The 20424-nt window shown below is 54.6% G+C and overlaps 9 protein-coding genes across 9 annotated transcripts; 7 read left to right on the top strand and 2 right to left on the bottom strand.

Moving 5' to 3' along the window:
- Nucleotides 1–1113: 1113 nt before the first annotated feature.
- On the top strand, nt 1114–1664 carry ISF_01317 (hypothetical protein; the record flags this gene model as incomplete). The annotated part of the gene is made up of 2 exons (XM_018844924.1): nt 1114–1415; nt 1484–1664. The coding sequence occupies 2 exons, from the start codon at nt 1114–1116 to the stop codon at nt 1662–1664; spliced, it is 483 nt and encodes a 160-aa protein (XP_018707690.1).
- Nucleotides 1665–1914: 250 nt separating this feature from the next.
- On the top strand, nt 1915–3147 carry ISF_01318 (hypothetical protein; the record flags this gene model as incomplete). The annotated part of the gene is made up of 4 exons (XM_018844925.1): nt 1915–2299; nt 2432–2458; nt 2553–2831; nt 2909–3147. 4 exons carry the CDS (start codon nt 1915–1917, stop codon nt 3145–3147), a joined length of 930 nt encoding a protein of 309 aa, XP_018707691.1.
- A 326-nt stretch (nt 3148–3473) lies between these two features.
- ISF_01319 (hypothetical protein) lies at nt 3474–3638 on the bottom strand (the record flags this gene model as incomplete). The annotated part of the gene is made up of 1 exon (XM_018844926.1): nt 3474–3638. One exon carries the CDS (start codon nt 3636–3638, stop codon nt 3474–3476), a length of 165 nt encoding a protein of 54 aa, XP_018707692.1.
- A 1402-nt stretch (nt 3639–5040) lies between these two features.
- Nucleotides 5041–5904, top strand: ISF_01320 (Glycoside hydrolase, superfamily; the record flags this gene model as incomplete). The annotated part of the gene is made up of 2 exons (XM_018844927.1): nt 5041–5640; nt 5695–5904. 2 exons carry the CDS (start codon nt 5041–5043, stop codon nt 5902–5904), a joined length of 810 nt encoding a protein of 269 aa, XP_018707693.1.
- A 736-nt stretch (nt 5905–6640) lies between these two features.
- Nucleotides 6641–7510, bottom strand: ISF_01321 (hypothetical protein; the record flags this gene model as incomplete). The annotated part of the gene is made up of 1 exon (XM_018844928.1): nt 6641–7510. The coding sequence occupies one exon, from the start codon at nt 7508–7510 to the stop codon at nt 6641–6643; it is 870 nt and encodes a 289-aa protein (XP_018707694.1).
- An 882-nt stretch (nt 7511–8392) lies between these two features.
- ISF_01322 (hypothetical protein) lies at nt 8393–10526 on the top strand (the record flags this gene model as incomplete). The annotated part of the gene is made up of 2 exons (XM_018844929.1): nt 8393–8938; nt 8997–10526. The coding sequence occupies 2 exons, from the start codon at nt 8393–8395 to the stop codon at nt 10524–10526; spliced, it is 2076 nt and encodes a 691-aa protein (XP_018707695.1).
- Nucleotides 10527–11273: 747 nt separating this feature from the next.
- On the top strand, nt 11274–12938 carry ISF_01323 (UV-damage endonuclease; the record flags this gene model as incomplete). The annotated part of the gene is made up of 2 exons (XM_018844930.1): nt 11274–11588; nt 11643–12938. The coding sequence occupies 2 exons, from the start codon at nt 11274–11276 to the stop codon at nt 12936–12938; spliced, it is 1611 nt and encodes a 536-aa protein (XP_018707696.1).
- A 599-nt stretch (nt 12939–13537) lies between these two features.
- On the top strand, nt 13538–14137 carry ISF_01324 (AIG2-like protein; the record flags this gene model as incomplete). The annotated part of the gene is made up of 3 exons (XM_018844931.1): nt 13538–13568; nt 13622–13629; nt 13685–14137. The coding sequence occupies 3 exons, from the start codon at nt 13538–13540 to the stop codon at nt 14135–14137; spliced, it is 492 nt and encodes a 163-aa protein (XP_018707697.1).
- A 4517-nt stretch (nt 14138–18654) lies between these two features.
- ISF_01325 (Chitin-binding, domain 3) lies at nt 18655–19938 on the top strand (the record flags this gene model as incomplete). The annotated part of the gene is made up of 1 exon (XM_018844932.1): nt 18655–19938. The coding sequence occupies one exon, from the start codon at nt 18655–18657 to the stop codon at nt 19936–19938; it is 1284 nt and encodes a 427-aa protein (XP_018707698.1).
- Between the last annotated feature and the right edge of the window lie 486 nt (nt 19939–20424).

A 20424-nucleotide genomic window follows, 5' to 3' on the forward strand; every position in this document is an offset into this window, starting at 1 on the left:
CAGCAGCAGCTGGATGGGGGGTAAGCTGCTAACAGACAAAATTGAGTGTCGCAGACTGGGAGCCCATGGCCGAGCAGCTGGAGGAAAGTATGTTTTAGTCGCTGGGGAATCGGAAATTGGGTATCGGGGAGAGGATAAAAGGCGAAGGTGAGCTGCCGGGCGGGAGATGGGAGCGCGAATGGAGGCAGCCAGCATTCGCAGATGCCGGACGAGCGAGTGAGGCGGCGAGCGCGGGAATGACCTGGTAGCCACTGCCACCCAGCCACTGCCACTACCACTGCCACTGCCACTGCCCACCCACCCACAGGCTAGTCACCAGTAGAGGTTGGAAGTTACCTAGTACATAGTTACTGAGGACGGCGGTAGTGGTTGCACAAAATCTTACGCCTACTGCCTTGGGTTTGCACAAAGATCCACTTTGTGCACGCTTGCACAACACCAGCCTCTCCCGAGCCACGAGCCACAGAGGGAAGTGAGCGCCACAAGATGATCACTCAGTTTTCAGCTCAAGAAATGCGGAAATGTCAACAAATAGTACAAGCGCCTAGATCACCGGTTGGTTGCAGCTGGAATGAATCATTGGTAGCGCGCTTCTCGCCGTCCTTCCGCCTGCTACAACGACGATATCGCTACTTTGGTCCTGCTGTCCAAGGTTTACCCGGTCAGGTTGCTCGGCTGCTTTTCAGTTTTCTGTGGCGCCAATGCGATGTAGTGCTGCAACTTCGTACAACGCTCCATCCCACTCTAGCATTCTATTGTATTACAGCAATATCTAATGGACTTGGTAACAAAGGCAGCCTGATTAACAATTGGAGCAAATCGCATGACATACAAAACACTCATAAGAGCCAAAGCTCTAATTTATGATTTCTAGCTAATCTCGCACTTCCTGCAAAACCCCTCTCTGGCATGGGCCAATAACCAGAACAGTCACCAGCTTTACAGGCGCCTGTACTATGTATCGCTGGAAATGTGATTGATGGCGAAGCGCCGGGCTCCCCCGGCATGGCTTGGGCGCCTCGATTCTAGAGGGCTATAAGAACACTCGGCGTCGCCCTGTCGTTCTCACGGCCAACAACTCAGCCAAGACAGGTTGGGTGAATATCTTGCATCATGGGCTCGGCAGATAACAAGCCCGTCGACACCGGTCTGGGTAGCAGCCAAAGTAACGAGCCGCCCCAAAACTACGACGCCGTTGACTGGAAAACGTTGCCGCCTCTTGGTAAGCTTCTGAAAGAGAATCGCGTCAATCTTAGGTTAACCTATCACCATGGAGACGTTCTTATGGTTATGCATACACACATGCTTAATCCTCGCGCTTTTCTCGAGGATACCATGAGATACGGCCTGCACAGCTTTTGGGGTACTGGTATGCCTTGGGAGCTGATTGACAAGGCAAGATCAGAAGAGTTCACGTATAAAGTCCCTAAAAATAGCGAGTTGGCCTGAATGGCCCAAACTGGGCGCCCTTGGCATAACAAAGACGATGCCCCGGCGAAACTATTGAATACCCCTACTACTCTCAGGAGAATCAGGTGCTGTGGACCGCCTGCGGCGAGCTCAACAGCAGCGGCTCGGACAGTTCCAACGACTTGATCGGCGAAGGGTACGGCGATGGCAAGTTTCGCTTTACATTCACGTTCTGCCAGCTCGGGGAACAATAAGGAGCCACTTTCTGTCTTCAAGTTCGTGAACGACACGAGCCTTTTGCTGGAAAAATCGGTTCCCATGCCGCGGACCATTCTCGAGCCGCAGACAGGGCAGCCCCGGCGTGAGAACGACGTGGGAGAGACAATGTGCCACGCAGCTTTCCGAACCGCATGATTCGTAAGGAACTAAGCAACAAAATCAAGGAGCTCATGGAACGCAAGCGCAGGGGCGGCGGCAGCGACGACGGTTATTTCGACCCCAACAATGGAAAGGATCAAGCAGCTCATCAAGGACGTCGTCAATGACAGCCTCGCGGTGCGCCGTATCGACGACCCGGTGAGCGAAAACGACCACAAGATCCACGATGATGCGCATGTGTCGACGTGGAAGACGATGAGCCGTTACTGGGAGAACTGTTCACCCTTTGCGCTCAACCTCTGTGGCGCGGTGATGCGGCAGGGCGTTTTTGTGGACAAGCTGGTGCACCTGGACTGGCTTCACAGTCCCGAGATGCAGTCAATAACGAAGGCGCTAATTGAAAAGTACAGGCGCTTCCTGGCCATCATGGAAAGAAACCCAGGCATAATGGTGGTGCCGACGCTCGACGTCGACCTCGCCTGGCACACACACACCAGCTGCGGCCGCAGTCGTACTATCAGCACACGGTGCGACGGATGGAAAATTTCGTCGACCATGACGACAAGATTGACGAGGTGAAGCTTAACAACTCGTTTGTATTTACAGCGAAAAAGTAGAAAGAGCTTTACGACGAGAACTATAGCCAGTGCACCTGCTGGGTACTGTGAGGGTAAGCCCCCTTGCCGCCGGTGCCAAGCCGATCGAAGAAGCCAACACGGGTGTTTTCCATCAGCCATAAACTCGAAAGTGGCGTTTCCTTCCAGGTCGGTCGTTAAGGCCCAAATGCACAGACTTCCTCGGGTCGTTCCGCGGGTCCGGTGCCGCGAAGCTATGCCCTGGGGACAGCTCGGCGCACATTTCGGCGCACAGCGCCGTGCGCCTCACCAACATCATCTTCAAGACCACGAACGCGGCGCGGCGCATCCGACACCTGCAGAAGCGCGAAGAGGAGTTCCAAAAGGCGCGGAAGCGCGGGGCCAAGGAGGGCCACCAGCTGCCGTCCAAAGACGAGTACTGTTCCAGCTGGGGTTACCAGTACCATGGTAATGCTTTCTTCCAACTGTGCGCCGGGCCATAGAAGGGATTGTGCTAATCGTCACTGTCTAACGCCGTCTGGCAGTGCATGGGCCGTGGATGCCTCCTAATCGGTACACGGATGGCATGTACTGTAGTGGCGATCCATGCAGCGTCGCTGCCGGCGCGAACTGTGTGACCAACACGTGCGGTTCCGGCGTCGCGGCCGGGGCTTGCGGATTAGGCGGAGGAGGCTGCGTCGGTGGAGGCGGAGATGCTGCCGGCGGCGGCGGAGGAGGTTATGCCGGCGGCGGCGGAGGAGGTTGTGCCGGCGGCGGAGATTAGAGCGAACGGGTCTGAAGAGGCGGCTGACCATGGGCTTGAGTGAAGGGACGGGATTCCGTTTGATTTCTTGGTGTTGTGCATCATTGCGTTTCCCTTTCCAGCTCTCAGCTTCGACGGGCAGACATACCCCTCGACAGTTACAGGTAACAAGATCGCGAGTTCTATAATCTCTATACGAATGTGGAAATTTGATAAGCGGGACGATGATGCATGGTAACAGTCTGATGTGCTGACAATGTATTCATCTTTTATCTACAGATAACCATGGCCTAGCCGATCACTGTCTAACACTCCAGACACTACTTCCAAGTCAACATCAGAGAGCATCACAATACAAAGTAGCCGTGAACACTTACACGAACACAGTGGCTAGGGCAGTTGGCAGGGTTGCCGCAGCAGATGCGAGCCTCCAGAGTAGGAGAGGCAGAGGCACCGATGGCCATACCGAGAACAACGGCAACGAGGGCTCGGCTGAGGTTGATAACGGACATGGCGGGCAATTTTTTTTTCTATGATGGGAAGCTTGTTCATTCACAAAAAAAAATTCAGTTTCTCAACTATGTAGCAGAGTTGACACGGGGAAAGTCGCAACTCTTTATACCCGGTCACGGCGAGAAGGCGGACACGGTTGAGAACATCACCTGCCTCGTCGGGAGAGCATATACATTGCATCCCGGTGCCGTTCTATCCGTGGCCAGCGTAGGTTGGATTCGATTGGCTTTCAAGCGCTGACCTGTCGAATGGATAACGGCCTACCTGCCCAGTAGCTGCGAGCCGTCAGCATTAGCAGCGCCAACTAACTGTTCGGGCGCTGCCAAATCGAGGCATTGCAGCTGAGGTTGAACGAACTCGACAATAGCGAACGTAATTAAATTGCCTCGTGTTATGTAATGCAAAAAAAAAGCAAGCATAATTATGAATCGGGACAAGACGTTCCTAGAGCTCGACACTGCACTCACTTCCATAGGGCCCTGGTGGTCGCGACCTATGCACCAGGTCGGCCTTATCACATGAAGAAGTGGTGTAACAAGGGAAAAAAAAAGCTTTGATTTCTAATTAGTAATGTCTCAACAAAATCGGCGAACAATTACATGTCAAACCTGAAGTTGCAGACAAGTTCAGTGCATGAGTCCACAGCAGAACCAACCCGCCGAACCCCCAACCCGATTTGATCTCGTCAGTCACGGCAAGCATCAACGCCAGGCAATAATCTACGAAGCAGCTCCATCCTGTAAGAATGAGTGATAAAGCAACAATGCAAACAATACCAGCCCTATAACTCGGCACACTTCCCACCAAAGGGCAGCCGCGAGCAACCGGCGGTCCACCTGCTTCCAAAGCATCCGGTGCTAGCGGGCTCTAAACTCAGAAAACTTGCCTACTCTGGACATTCCCACGTTCCTGCAGGATGATCCCCCGCCGGGTACCTGAGCGGAAATCTGACAAGGCTTACCCTGCCTGACTGCCAAGAGCGTTCCAGACTTGCCAAGAACACGCTACATACTCTTCTTCAAGGCAATAGTCTGATGAGTCTGCAGCTACTGTTATTTAACAGAACTTGTTGTCTCCATGTTAGAGCGACTAGGCGATATAGTAGACACCATTCGTGGGTATCGTGGATATCGTGGATAACGGGAGCCCAGCCATAGCTCGGAACGTGAGAAGAATGCCCGGAAGAAGGCTTTACTTGCTGAGAAGGCTCATTCGGACCGAGCAGCAAAAAGACGCAAAGCAAATGGAGCGTATGATGGGGTCCTGACTTTTGGGATAGATGGAACCCAGCTTCGGCCGTGGTATATAAGTGTCGTGTCTCTCGGCGTTGTGTCTTGTCCCAGCTCGCCCATCAGCCGCATCTACCACAGGCCATTTTCAGTCTCTTCAGCGCTTGACAACATGCTTTCCCTTCACCGAGCCGTCCTCGCCGCGTCACTGCTGCTCGCGGGCCGACCCGCTGTCTGCGACTCGTGGCCAAAGCGCGGCCTCGCGGCCAACGACGATGTTCCCATCTGGCAGTTTGGCGGCAGCTGGCTCGGCCACCCCTCCCAGGTCAACTGGCAGTACAACTGGGACAGCACCACCAACCAGAAGCAGACCTTTGCAGAGTACGTGCCCATGCTCTGGGGCACACAAGACTACCACACGCGGCAGTGGTTCGACAATGCGTGGTACTGGCTGAACAAGGGCGGCAGCGGCCACCTGCTCGCCTTCAACGAGCCGGACCGCGACGACCAGGCGCGGCTGTCCGTGGGCGACGCGGTCGCCGCGTGGAGGAAGTACATGGAGCCGTTTTCAGGCCACGCGCAGCTCGGCGCGCCGGCAGTGTCGGCGGCCGGCGTCGGGTGGCTGCGGGACTTTTTGAACAAGTGCGGCGGCTGCCACATCGACTTCGTGCCGGTGCACTGGTACGGAGGCGCGGCGTACGAGCACGACTTTGAGAACTACATCAACAATGTCTGCTCGATTAGTGGCGGACGCCCGGTCTGGGTAACCGAAGTAAGTAGAGGATATAGGGTTGTCTTCTGGTGCACAACACTAACCCCGCTGCAGTTTCAAGGCATCGGCACTATTGATGAGCAGAGTGCCTTCATCCGGAAAGCGATTCCTTTCCTGGATAATAATCATTGTGTTTATCGCTACTCATATTTCGGAACCGCCGACAACTCCAAGGTGCTCCTTGATAATGGAGGGCCGAAGCTGTCCGGCCTGGGTGTTCAGTACGCCTTCAGCCCGTATGGCAACGGCGATGGACCAAAGTAGAAGAAACTGCGGCTCGAGGAATTAGGACTAGGTGTTCCGCTTCACAATGTATATATTTTTTGTTTTGTGTACATACCTTTATAGATGTTGGAGTATATACAGGCGATCCACGCTTGCATCTGCGGTCGCATCTCGAGTTCCACCGATCCCGGTTGCAGGGCTTGCCCGAGGCGAGCGGGATAGAATAGGCTTGGGTCATAGTACGGAGAGATTTCCTCTTCGATTCGGTTAACACAAGCGGATGAAGTTGCGCGGTACATGCAGGCGAGGGCGGCCATCCGGTGCGGTAAAGTGAAAGCGAGGTTGGTAGCCCGTCGGTGGCTATCTTAGAAAACATGGACGAGGGTATCCGGGATTCTTTCCATTGGCGTTGGTGTTTGTAAGGTAGTAACGTCAAATACGCCGTGTATTTGGCGTGGTTCAAAGAGTCAAGACGGTGACCAAGTAACGAAAATTCTCGTGAAAATCAACTCTCAAGTTTTGTTGTGCAGTTGAATTGGGGGAAAGACCAGTCATCTCTCCTTCCACAACTTTCGCAGACGAGTTGTACCTAGGGAAAACATCCTTAGGTAAGCCATACATATTTCCTTGAACTTTCCATCTCAATTTTGATTTTTCCGCCGCTAAAACTGTGAGAAGCAAACGGAGGCGTGGAGATTCTGCTCTGGTTCATGCAGGCCTATTGGCGTACGAACGGCGAAATGCCCTTCAGCTAACCGCAATGCTGAGTTTGCCATCACTCTTGCTCTATCTTCACGAGAGTTTGCAATCTCCCGCCTGCTTCGGAAGGGCGCTCTCTCTTCACCATATGTTCCGATGTCTCGCCTCCGTCCAAACGTTGCTCTCTCTTCACCATAGGTCCCGATGCTTTGCCTCGTTTGCGATCTCGTTTCCTCTTCACGACACGACCTGATACCCTGCCTCCTTGAGGGCTCTGCTGACTCTTCCCGACAATTGCTGACGCGTTGCCTCCTTCAGGAAGCTGCTCCCTCTTCACGATACCTGCCGATACATTGCCTCTTTCGAGATTTCCCACCCCCCTACCGCTGCGTCTTCGTCTTCGACGTCCTCCACCGAGATGCTGCAGCAGAGACTCCAGGTAGCCGCCGTCCTTACTGGCCTCTTCCCTACTGATTGTGTGCCCGTCCTGCAGCGTGTACTCCCGAAACGCCTGGAAATCCTGCCAGACCTTGACCTTCCTGTTGGTCCGCCGCGTGTCAATCAGATCCACGATGTTGACCAGGGTCTTCTTCAGCTCCCGCTTGCACTCCTCGGTGGTGTCGTAGGGCGGCAGGTCGACCTCCTCGCAGAGCGACTGGTAGCCCCGGAGCTCGTCCTCCTCGGTGATGGGCGCGAGGGGTTCCTGCGAGAAGAAGTGCGACTTGATTTCAGCGCGCATGGCAATGGTACGCTCCTTTTTGTACTCCTGCGAGCCGGGCACCCACTCCTGAGAGGCGGCGAGGCGAGCAAACTCGTCCTCGAACGGCGCGGCATCATCGGGCGTGAAGTCTTCGAATTTGGCAAAGTGGGATTGAGATGGTGGTGGTGGGATTTGAACATCCTCCTCGTCGGATGATATTTCAACTATTTCCATCTTCATTGCCATATCTCATGTTACATTGCGAAGTCGCGAAATCGATGGCATGTCGCGACTCGCGATTGGCGTCGCGACAGGGGTCCGACTCACATTCATTTTACCCCTGCGTCCTGGTGCCTAGCCTCATCCCCACATCAGATGAGGGCGGAATATTTCAAAGTTCAACATCTCGTCGAAAAAATCTATTCTTTCCCGCCAGATGAGTGAGGAAGGGGACTTTTCGCGGATGACTGCTGGCGTAACGCACAAACGCCGTTCCGTATACTGGACGCATAAACTCAAGGTCTGTTGCCTAGCTGTTCCATTTGATTCACAGTTGTTAGAAGGGTCCAGTGGCTAACGCTCGGCCACAGCCAGCCTACCTCAATAGATCGAGTAGAAATGCCAAAATATGAGGCCGAACATCCCTCGTATCCTCTATCTGAAGTTTACTGTATAGGTCCGTGACAGACTCCAGTAATTGATAGCTCGGCAGTTACAGCACTAAATTTGTGAACAAGTTCACGCTTGACCACCGTTCTATGCACATGTACTGGTGCTGTTACCAGAAGCTCGGCAACCGGAAGCCAAGCCCCCTCGATTAGGCAGTTTAGAGCCACAACGCTATATCGATTTGGTATGAAGTAATGAGCTAACAAGTACTACCCCTGATGCTGGTCTATAACGTTAACTGCACTTCTACCTCTCCGCCAAGAGCAGCCTGCTAGGCAGAACTGGGCGGGGGGGCTGAATGATAGGGGCCGCTAAACATTCTCCCGCACTCATCAGAGGCATAAATAGGCCCTAATGTCTTGTCTCTGAATGACTTGAAGAAACTCGACAGGACACTCGCTACTCAGCCAATCAAACACTACCAATCAATACGAAAAAAGGCACACCGCAGAAGAAAACATGTGGTCCAACAACTCAATGACACCAGACCAGGAGAAGGTTTTCACGGAATGGATTGATCGTTTTTCCTGGCATACTCGGCCAACCTTTCATCAAGCCAACGACTTTCTAAATATCAAATTCTCAGAATCTTGGACCACCAACTTTGTCAATGGCATGATCGACGAGGTGTACGCTACCAAGAAGCCTGAAATGGGCGGCCGTTGGACTCCGTCGCCGCCGCCCGACGAGCCCGCCACCCCGCCGCACACCGGCAAGATCAGGCTTCCCGGTTACGGCATGGGCATCTCGCTTCAAGCACCGGGTGAAGACGACCCTCAGTTTCCCGTTCTCGTTGCAGAAAAGGAAGAGGGTTGGAAGGCGGACACCCTTCTCATCCGCGAGTACTGCATGCTCCAGGCCGTCGAGAGCCTCACCAACAAGCCGGAGTGGTGGAGCAAGGTCCGCGATCCGGAGATTGCGGCAAAGTGGAAGGCGGAGATGCTGGTGATGCCCTGGAATCAGTTTCATGAGCACGCAGACTTTACAGCAAACATGGCAGACGCGGTTAGTCTCTAGAATTTTGCGGCCTTTAGTATGACTGCTTTGCTGACGCGGTGCATAGTGCATCGAGGAGCTACTCATGAAAGCAAAAATGTATGAGGAAACTGGCTTGGTTCCCGTCTTTGACTACTCGGCTTGCGTCCTCAAGTCGGACAGTCTGATGGACGCCGATCTGACTAGGAAGCTTATCGAGCACGTAAAGCCTCTGGAAAATGTCCCAGAGTCCGCCAAGGACTGGCACCCGGGAAGCGACGAGAAGGTCCTGGACCTCGTTCACCCATCTCTCTGGCCATTGGTGTTTGGCAAGACAAGGATCATGCCCGATTTTGAAATCAACTTGGAGAACTGCATTAGCTTCGTCGGAGCTGGCGAGGTGATCCCGAAGCCACACGCGAGCGAGAAGAAGAGGGCCCTCTTTTGGAACGACCGCGACGTGGCCGCGACATCCATCAACTTCCAGTGGCTACCGTGCAATGTCGAGGTCAACCAGGACGGCAAGGCACGCATCACCAGCTACATCAACAACCTACACCCAGTCAAGCATAAAGACTTGTACCCCGTGATTGAGGAGTTCATCACCAAGTCCTTGCCTGCCTGGGATTACGTCTATCGCTGGCCAGAGGAGTTTCGGTATCAGCGTCTGCAGACGATGGAGGTTGGACCTGACTGCACTGTTCCAGAACTCTGCGGGTCGTATTGCCACCCGACCCGCCGGCCCGTGGAGGAGGGCGAGGCCGCAAGGGAAGAGGATGAAGAGGACGACGGGGACTATGAAGATTCCGATCGTGCGCAGCTCGATGACAAGTGGTTTACTGAGACACATCCACCGAAGCTTCCAGACGCCTCGCCGGGCCCGCCGAACACCGAGGCCTACAAGGACGAGGTCAAGACGAGCGGCTTCTTCGAGTCGGCCAGCCGCCTACAGGTCATCGTCAAGCTGGCCAACATCCACCTCACGCCCGAGAAGCCGCGCTACAACGGCGGCAGCTGGCACATCGAGGGCCAGCACAACGAGCACATCGTCGCGACCGCACTATACTACTATGACACGGACAACATCACCGAGTCGCAGTTGTCGCTGCGAACGGCGGCGGACGCCGAGGAGCTCTGCAGCGAACTGCAGTACGAGCAAAACGACATCCGCTCCATTGCGCGCACCTTTGCCGTTGAGCAGTCGCACGAGGCGAGCACGCTGCAGGACGTCGGCGCCGTGACGACGCGCGCGGGTCGCGCGCTCTTCTTCCCGAACCTGTACCTGCACCGCGTCAAGCCGTTCGCGCTGGCGGACCCGATGCGCCCCGGGCACCGCAAGATACTGGCGCTATTCCTGGTCGATCCGAAAGTGCAGGTGATCTCGACGGCCAACGTGCCGCCGCAGCAGCGCGATTGGTGGCCGGGCGAGGAGTTGGTGAGGCGCGGGATGAGGGTTCCGGCGGAGGTGGGCGAGATGGTGCTGGACAACGTGGACTTTCCGTACGGGTTGGAGGAGGCCAGGAGGATCAGGGAGGAGCTGATGGCAGAGCGGAGTACGGAGCAGAAGAATTTTGTGCGCGAGCTCAAGGCGATCGATTTCAGCTTCTGCGAGCACTGAGCTGGGAGACACGGATCTGACGCAAGTTTGTGATGGGGATAGTTGATATTGAGTGCGCTGATTTATGTAGAACGATTGTGACCGGAAGAATGCTTACTTTATTAAAAATGACAATGCTCGCTGATGCTTCTTACAAGGGTGTTTATTTTGTTTCCCGTTTGTCGCCAGGGCGCGAGATGTCCAGGCTCCACATAATGATCGTCATCGATCTCGCGCACGGCGGCAAAGGCAGGCAGCTAGCTACTTGATATTTTGGCGCTTCTCTTTTTTATTTTTTTGTTTTTTTGTTGTTTGAAAAAACTGATGATAAGATACATTCATCACTCCGAGCAGGAAAAATACGGGCAGGGTTGTATTGGTTTTAAACGCTGGGCCATGACAAAATAGCCTCCGATTGCATCGCCATTTGGTGGGGTGCCAGATCTGACCCATAAGTCAACATCGACAATGACGGCCGAGATTGCGCAGTGGATTTCACATTTCGATATCCTTCATCCTTGTAGGGGGCTGGATTTTTTCATGCAAGTTTCCGTCTCTGTATCTACACTCCCTTCCCGCGAGACAAAGCTGCCATTATTTAATCAACGAACAGCTTGTCAGCCTCGTTGTGACATCCTCAGCAAACAGCGGCGCACCCGTCTACAACATCACATGCAACCCTTGCATCGCATCATACATCGTTGTCGCAACATCATTGCATCTGGAAACCCAGCAGCCTCGCGGCTATTCAGCGCATATTTCTCGATTATGGCACTGAAGCGAAAGGCGGCTGTCGTTGAAACGGCTGTATCTAGTCGTGAATTGACGCGTCGCAAACTCCCACGTCGATCTACCCAGAAAGTGAAAGAAGAAAATATCGAGGCTCTTCCAGAAATTAAATCAGAGGTCAAAGTTGTCAAGAAGCGCACAAAAGCACGCGCTACTCTCAAGCCACAGGAGGACTCGGGTCTGGACAACGAGGCTGCTAATGACGAAGCGCCGTCTCTCGAGCGAGGTGCCAGACGCCCTCCGCCAGTCAACAGTGATGTATTACCTTTACCATGGACTGGAAGATTAGGCTATGTAAGATGATCGCAGTTATCGACCACGCGCGCCCCATCACTGACCTGCAAGCAGGCCTGTTTGAATACCTATCTCCGCACCGCAAACCCGCCCGTCTTTTCCTCCCGGACCTGTCGCATCGCGTCCATCCTCGAGCACCGGCACCCCCTCACCGACCCCTCGCAGCCCGAGCACCCCACCAAGAACCGGCCCGACAAGTCCAAGCCTGCCGACGCCGCGCTCGGCCTCCGCTTCGTCCAGAACCTCGGCCTCGCCAACGCCCGCGACATCGTCAAGATGCTGCGCTGGAACGACAAGTACGGCATCCGCTTCCTGCGCCTCAGCAGCGAAATGTTCCCCTTTGCCAGCCACGCCGAGTACGGGTACGCGCTGGCGCCGTTCGCCGCCGACGCGCTGCGCGAGGCCGGCCGCGTGGCCGCCGCGCTCGGCCACCGCCTGACCACGCACCCGGGCCAGTTCACGCAGCTCGGCAGCCCGCGGCGCGAGGTCATCGAGGCGTCCCTGCGGGACCTGGCGTACCACGACGAGATGCTGTCGCTGCTGCGGCTGCCGCCGCAGCTCGACCGCGACGCCGTCATGATCCTGCACTTGGGCGGCACCTTTGGCGACAAGGACGCGACGCTGGACCGCTTCCGGGACAACTACAGCAAGCTGCCGCAGGGGGTGAAGCGCCGGCTGGTGCTGGAGAACGACGACGTGGCGTGGAGCGTGCACGACTTGCTGCCGGTGTGCGAGGAGCTGGACATACCGCTGGTGCTGGACTACCACCACCACAACATCGTGTTCGACGCGGGGAGCGTGCGCGAGGGCACGGCGGACCTGGCGGGGCTGTACCCGCGGATAGAGGCGACGTGGAAGCGCAAGGGGATCACGCAGAAGATGCACTACAGCGAGCAGACGGCGGCGGCGGTGACGCCGCGGGAGCGCAGGAAGCATGCGGCGAGGGTGAGGGCGCTGCCGCCGTGCCCGCCGGGGGTGGACTTGATGATCGAGGCCAAGGACAAGGAGCAGGCGGTGTTTGAGCTGATGCGCACGTACAGGTTGCCGGGCTGGCAGCGGGCCAACGACGTCGTCCCGTACGAGCGCGACGACGACGAGCCCAGGCCGGCGGCGAAAAAGGCGGCGGCGGCGGCGGCGGCAAAGAGGGGGGTGAATGGAATGGGAGCGGTTGATGGAGAGGAGGTGGATGTCGTGGCCGCGGAGGACTTGGGCATGGGAGGGCCGGAGAATCGCGTGTACTGGCCGCCGGGCATGGAGGAGTGGCTGCGGCCGAGGAAGAAGGGTAGCGAACAGAAGGGAAAGGAGGGAGGTGAGGGAGGTGAGGACATGGAACAGGACATTGAAGATTAAAACTGTATTTCTATGTTAAGAGTTGCAAAACTCTTGTCTGTTCGTTCACGGAATGTTGTTGAACGGCTTCACATAGTCTTTAGGAGGGGCATCTACACCCTTTGCCTAACTAATTCGGGGTTTCATTGGGGTTTTAAATGATTGTCTCTTTTATTTAAAAAGGCTTCAAATTTGGAAGAATCAAATTAGATAAAATGATACTGAGTGAAGCGGTCAGAAATGGAAAGTCCCTCTAGGGTAGGTTTATTCTGTCCGCAAGGCCGCATCAAATGACAGGACAGGCACAACATCCGCCAGTGTCTTGCGAGAAACCTTTATCAGCCAATCAATGCCACCGAGTCTATCATACATGGCGTCACACTAAAGAGATACAAAGAGTCTCCAAGTTGCTTTGTTGTGGCCACAAAGCGGCTTTCCATCGCCGCTACCCCGCGTGCGATTATCGGAAGGCGTCCCGGCCCATAAATGGAGTGGTTAGGCATCAGCCAACTCACAGCATCACCACCTCTCGGCAAGACAAATCTCGTAGCAAACAGCACCTGGGCATTTTCATCCACGGTACTTCTGTATTCATCCATCATCAGGACTCAGTGCCCAACATGAGTGGCGATCTTACCGGCTTCTTCTACGGTACGCAAGCATGCCCGTCAAACGCGCCGTTTCAACAGCTAACATACTCCCAGGCACGCTGGTGCGTTTGCGAAATTGATACCGCAGCAATACAATGCTAACTTCCAGGACCACAGATGGCGCCCGAAGTCTTCTTCAGCGTGTGCTACGGCACCAAGGCCCCGCCGGCGGCCATCCAGGCGCTGCACAGCTTCACGCCCGCGGTGCTCCACGACTTTTGCCGGCACCGGGTGCAGTACGCCGACTACCCGGGCATCATCCCGGAGAGCGGCCACTCGGTCCGCGGCGTCTACGTGACGGGGCTGACGTCAGCCAACATGAAGCGGCTAGACGACTACGAGGGGAGCGAGTACCGGCTGGACACGGTCCGTGTGCGGCTGGACCGCGGCGGCGAAGGCGGCGGCGGTGCGGAGGCGCAGGACGGAGAGGAGGAGGTCGATACCAAGACGTACGTCTACCTGCGCCCAAAGGAGCTGGAGATGAGGGAGTGGGATTTTGAGGAGTTTAAGAGGGACAGGATGAAGCTGTGGACGCGCAACGGATACTGTGAGGGAGACATCAAGGAGTGATGGATGGGTTGGGTGATGAGCAGGGGGACCTGGTGGATGCAGGCGTCTTGATTGAAATTTTTGATTAGAATTAGAATTACAGGGCTGTACTTGACAGAATAGATTGGTGGCGTCTGTCATAGATGACTCCAAATAAATTAACCCCAATCTACAGCGGAACGCCTACTCTTAACGCAACGTTGTATCATCACCTGAGACAAAGTTGATGTACTTTATTTGACGAATCTTTCAGGATTATTACACAAAGCCCGAGAATGAACAAATTATGATTCTACTTGGTGGTGTTGGGCACCACGTTTGCCCTCGGTGCGAACGACGGACGGGCCAGGGAAGGGCTCGGGAAACAGCAAAGGAGGGGCAAGCGCAGAGAAGCATTTGTTTAATTAAACAGGACTGTAACAGTATAGGTTCGTCAGGCTATAGCATGAACTGATGCGACCACGCGGGAGTCGGGACCGAGGATTCGTGGGCCACGGGGTGTATGATCGCCCGAGCAGCTCCATCGCCACGGCCCATTGTACGACGGCAGACGTCTGTTTGCGCCGAGATTCATTGCTGGGCGAGACCACGTATGGACATGCTGAAAAACACGGGGTGAGATGTTGGAATCATGGCTATTACGATATCATGCTTACGTTGGGCTGGTGCGCGTGAGATGTCGTTGGCCCGCGGCCTGTTATGCGAGCCCGGCCTTGGTCTTGTATGGGAGCGACCAATTACGGACTAAGCGCTTCCGGAAATAAGTTCTCGCCTCAACAGAATGAACAAGGGTGTAGGTTCGAGGGATTGGACATGGATGGGCCGGGCGAGATGGCCGGCGGTACGCAGTACAGAGAGTCGGCAACTGGGTTGATGATGTTGCGGCGTGGCCGCCCGCAGTAAGGAAAGATACGGGACGGAATTTGCGTGTGTTTAATCTAGAACGAACCGTGCAAAAGAAGTTGTCCGAGGAGAGGCATGGCAGGCTGTGTAGCCGCCGTGGATGGAGGCTAACAGACCGCCACGGTGAAGCCACCGGAAGGCCACAGTGTAGGAGAGTTCTTCATTATACATTTGAACTGACATTATTTCTAGAAAGAGATTGTGCGACCTGAGGATGCCGATATTAATCAACAAAATTAACTTGACGTAACCCCTCTGTAAGTACCTGCTCAAAAGAGTAAATGATGGATGTGATCTGAAACTCGGACGGGTTTCAGCAGAGCAAGTCAGCCCGGAGCTGATGTGGCCAGCCAGACAGCAACTACGCGTCGAAGAGTAATAGTAAAAGTCAAAAACGATAAAAAGTAATAAATGAATAATAAAACTATAAGGATAAAATTCCTGTGGTGGCTTGACAGGTTGCAACGTCGAAAGGACAGGGGCAGGGCCTATATTCAACGTGCGCATGCTTCCAACCCCAAACTACACTAGAGACGCCACTGAGGCGACCCCTGCATGCCTTGCGACGAGGAGGAGAAAAAAAAGCAAGTCCGGATTGAAGAGCCGAGAAACAATAGCCCTTGTGCTGGAAAGCTGTAGAAGCGAGGTGTTTGCAGTTCGGGTTGTGAATCACCTCGGCTTGGTAATGCGTGGTTGGTTTCAACGGTAGCTGTTTGCGAGCCCAGTGAATGTGCGGTGTGGTTAAGTTATCAAAACATGTTTCGAGTCGTCGGGAGTTACATAATCAACGCATAAACTGACGATGAATGAAGTAATAAAAGGTGGTAAAGGCAGCTTTATTTTTTTTTTTGTGGGAGATTTGCTTTGCTTTGAAAGCGAACCGTGATGCAAGCAGCGGCATAGTCGGGTATTGCACAGGGGCCACATGTGGCTGGGCATTACTCGCAGGAGACGCATAAGATGGCCACAAGTATCGTGCTTATAAGAGAAGAGACTGGAGGGCAACTGAAGGGAATCAGTGAAAAGTCTGTATCCAATTTCTTGAAAGTATGCGCCATCAGTAGTATAAGTGGTAAGGCTGTGATGAAGGAGGATTAGAGCCCGCAGTTGTGGTATCCTCGAATTAAAAGCAAGGATGTGATTGAAATTTTTGTTTTCTTTTTTTACTATTAATCTGTTGCATGAATATTTTTTTTCTGTACTTCTTTCCCTTTGGAAAAAAGAGTAATAATAATAAACCCTTCTGTTAATTACCGCTAACAGACGGCCGTCTCGACGTGACAGAGCAGTCACGCAGGACTCGACTGATTGACCATGTAGTCGCTGTGGCTTTTCCGGGATGAGACGTTCGTTCGTTGGGACGAGGATGCATGCATGTCGCATCTCGAACCGTTGAGCAGCGTTATCAACATCAAAACGGTTGCATAGAACCTGGGATGCTGAAGATGCTGGTGGTGAACCAGGATACTGGTAGGCTGTCAACATACAAAAACGGGGCATCACAATAGCGGTCTCCATTCCTCGTGCTGGCTGGCTCTGGGCTGCCTGGGCTGAGGAGGGGCTCCAACTTTATTATTCCCTCCTTTGCTCGCTTCCACCAGTCCCATCAACACCATCCAGCTCATTGGCCACCAACCACTGCCACAACCTCTTGTGTCATCCAGCCATCAGCAACAATGAATGACGCGGCGCCTTGATCTGCTTCATAGCAATCGTTCTGTAACACCCATACTGTAAGCGATTCTCTGGTCCTTAAGGAAGCCATTGGTGTCCAGTCACTTAGGGCATCCGAGCCTCCGTTTGCACGAACATCAGTATCGGTATCATCATCACCATGACTTGACAGCCATCGCTCATCGTCTATTCACCGGCGGCCGCTAGCCAGTCGACACGCCCCAGCTCGGCTACAGATTGAAGTTAACCGCATTGTTGTGCTGGGCTGGGGTTGTCTTGTTCCCCACGTCATGCGCTCACCCCCTTGCCTCCGCCGATCCCTACCAAGTGTCCGACATATCGATTTTGCGAGTTATAGATGTATCAGCACCAGAAAAAGGTTACGAGCGGGCAAAAGTCGTGGAATTGGTCTCAGAATTCTCAGAAAAACAATGCAGACCAAATTGCATTGTATTGAATACTACCGACTCACATTTTCCCGTGCTGCATCACAAAACGCACCCTGACAGCCCATGCAAAAGGCTGTCAGTCTTGCCCTTGAGATGGAATATGGTCCCCTGACAAGACTCGACGTCTCCTCCGAGCCCACTTGGTGCACATTGGCTTGAGGCTCTGAAACCGCACCGCCAGCCTATGGCCATCCATCCTCACATCCTCACGGAGCCTTTTTCTTCTTGGACTGAACAGGGGCAACGAGCCAAGGCGTGTCCACACACCTACCGGCCCGTTGATTCGAAACTCGCAGGGACGCACTGGAGTCTGCCTGTCGTCGGTCCATGGACTGGAGTCATGGGCAGACAGACAGACCCCTGCCTCCATGTCACTCTTCTTCTTTCCTATTCTGTCTCCACGCCACCCAATCCACTTACACAGTCACTCACTCACACGCCACTCAACTCACACCATACTACGCACGCACAGCCAGCTTCAACTCTTCGCCACACCATTGCACTTGTACCTGCGTCCTCGCCCAGCGTTGGATCGCCAGGAGACGATCTGCCAGACGACCGTCCAACCACTGCCGTCTCTTGTCCCCTCGTCCCTCTCGTCCCTCTCGTCCCTCTCGTCCCTCTCGTCCCTTACCTTGCCACCACCCATGAACCATGGCCTGTTTCCTCTTGGCTGTCCATCAGCCAGTGGATTCTGCTCCGTACCTCGCCGCTTGACGTTCTAGCCTGGTAATTCGGTCGCTCCCTGTCTGTCTGTTGTTTCTTTTGGACCCCTGTCTGTAGTCTGTCCATCCCATCCGTCAGTCTGTCTGTCGTGCATCGGCTCCGCTGCCTCGACATGGTGGTATGTGCTTAGCACCATTCTCGTATAAGAGCTTCCTGCTGCCGCTCCATCTCATCCTGTCTTTTCTCTTCATCAGACTCGCTCATCACAGTCCTTTCTTTCACCCGAAGGAGCTCCTTGGCCCTTTTTTCTATTCTTCTTTACAGGCTAGACCTTTGCTTCGCCTTTCACTACACCACCCTCATTTTACAGTAACACGCCTGGCGCCAGTTACCTCTTCCAATACCCCCGAAAGAACGTGATCTTTTCTTCAAAAGTGCAGTCTGTATCTTCAGTTACAGTCGCTAGTCTTTGTAAGTTTTTCTTCTTCCATCAGTGCAGAGGGATGGTGTCGTTTGCCAAACACTGCAGGCACAGCTTTGCACGACTCCCGCCTTTGAGCTCTGGTGAATGCAGACACTGCAAACACAGGCATACGCACAATAAATACCCTTTCCTCCCATTGCGTAATTGTTTGAAATGCGTCATCACCTTACTAACATGACTGCTATGTATAAAGCTGCCAAACGCTCTGATCCCAGACTCAAGAGACCGCAACTATCACCGAATCTTCGTCTGGCACGCTGGATTCTTACATTCCCTAAGCTACCAACTTTCTACACAATCATTCGACGCACTTTTTGTACGACCACCCTTTTTGCACATCTTTCCACGCGAAAACAGCAACCATGCTTGTCAAGTCTATCGCCCTTTCCGGCCTGGCCACCGTCGCTAGCGCCCACATCATCATGACCAACCCTGTGCCCTTCGGCAGATCCAGTCTCAGCAACGGTCCCATGGCGGCCAACGGTGCCGATTTCCCTTGCAAGCAGCGCTCTGGTGTTTACAACGAGGAGGGTGCCAGCAACGTTTACGCCCAGGGCAGCAAGCAGACTCTCGAGTTCAAGGGAACTGCTGTCCACGGTGGTGGCTCCTGCCAGGTCTCCGTCACTACCGACCTGAAGCCCACCAAGAACTCCGTCTGGAAGGTCATCAAGTCCATCGAAGGTGGATGCCCCGCCAAGGGACAGACTGGCAACATGGGCAGCGACGCCAATGCCCCCGTCCCTTACAAGTACGACTTCACCATTCCCAACGAGCTGGCTGCCGGCAACTACACGCTTGCCTGGACCTGGTTCAACAAGGTCGGCAACCGCGAGATGTACATGAACTGTGCTCCCCTGGCTGTTACCGGAAACGCCGGCTCCCAGAGCTTCATGAACGGTCTTCCTGACATGCTGGTCGCCAATGTTGGCAACGGATGCTCGGTTTCTGAGGGCACCGATGTCAAGTTCCCCGACGCTGGCAAGGACGTTGACCAGTTCAACGGCGCAACCAGTGTTTTCGCTCCTCCCAAGGGCTCCTGTGGCAAGACTGCTGTTGGTGGTGGTAACAGCCCTACGTCTGCTCCGGGTGGTGGCAATGCCCCCAAGCCTACCAGCGCCTCCGCCCCCCCTGCTCAGCCTACCTCTGTCAAGCCGAGCCCGGCTGTGCCTACTAACGGCGGCGGCGCTCCTGGTTCTAGCCGTCCCGGTGGCATCTTCATCCCCACCTCGGTGTCGCCCGAGCCCGTGCCTTCCCAGAAGCCCAGCGGTGGTAACTCTCCTTCCGCGCCGGTTCTCAGCCCCAGCGCGCCGGCTCCCACTTCTGCTCCGGTCCAGGCTCCCACTTCTGTCCCTACCTCTGCTTCCCCGAACCCCATCCCCACTGTCAGCAGCAACGCTCCCGCTCCTGTTCCTACCGGCGGAGCCGGCGGCGACGGCCACGCTCCCGGTTCTGCCTGCTCCACCGAAGGCTACTGGAACTGCATTGGCGGCCAGTCTTTCCAGCGCTGCGCCAGCGGCACCTGGTCTGCCTCCCAGGGCCTGCCTATCGGCATTTCCTGCACGCCGGGCGAGTCTGCCGACCTCAAGATGGCTGCCGCCATGGGCAAGCGCGCTATGCGCCACGCTCTCCGCATGGAGGCCAACTAGGTGCAATCTGCATACGGTGTTTGTATGAGTGGCCGAAGACAATCATTAGCGCTAGTTTCGCGAAGCAGCCGATTTCATGTATATATCTTTCGTTTGCATATACCTGAAGGTATCATGGGTATCATCGTTTGATGGACGAGATGACTGGGTATACTAAATTATCAGAGACAAAATATCAGTGACTTCTTCATTCATCTATGGATGCAGTATCTTTGTGACTTGGAAGATGTTTTGTGCGGTTTCAATCCAAACATGCTCGGTCAGCTTCGTCTTATTCGTGCCGAATAACCGCCTCCTCGATGATCTGGTGTCGCCCGCCCGACCAGTTCCGAACATTCAACGGGCAGCGTCTTGTCCCAGCCGTCCGCCGCCGTCCCGTCTGGACTCATCTGACGCCAACGGGGGCGTTTCTTTCGCATCCTATCCGTGACCGCTCAAGCCCAATCATTGACCCTACCTCGTCAGCATGAAAAGAGAGAGAATTAG

This window comes from Cordyceps fumosorosea, assembly GCF_001636725.1.
Source record: "Cordyceps fumosorosea ARSEF 2679 chromosome Unknown scaffold_2, whole genome shotgun sequence".
In the NCBI taxonomy this organism is placed as follows: Eukaryota; Fungi; Ascomycota; class Sordariomycetes; order Hypocreales; family Cordycipitaceae; genus Cordyceps; species Cordyceps fumosorosea.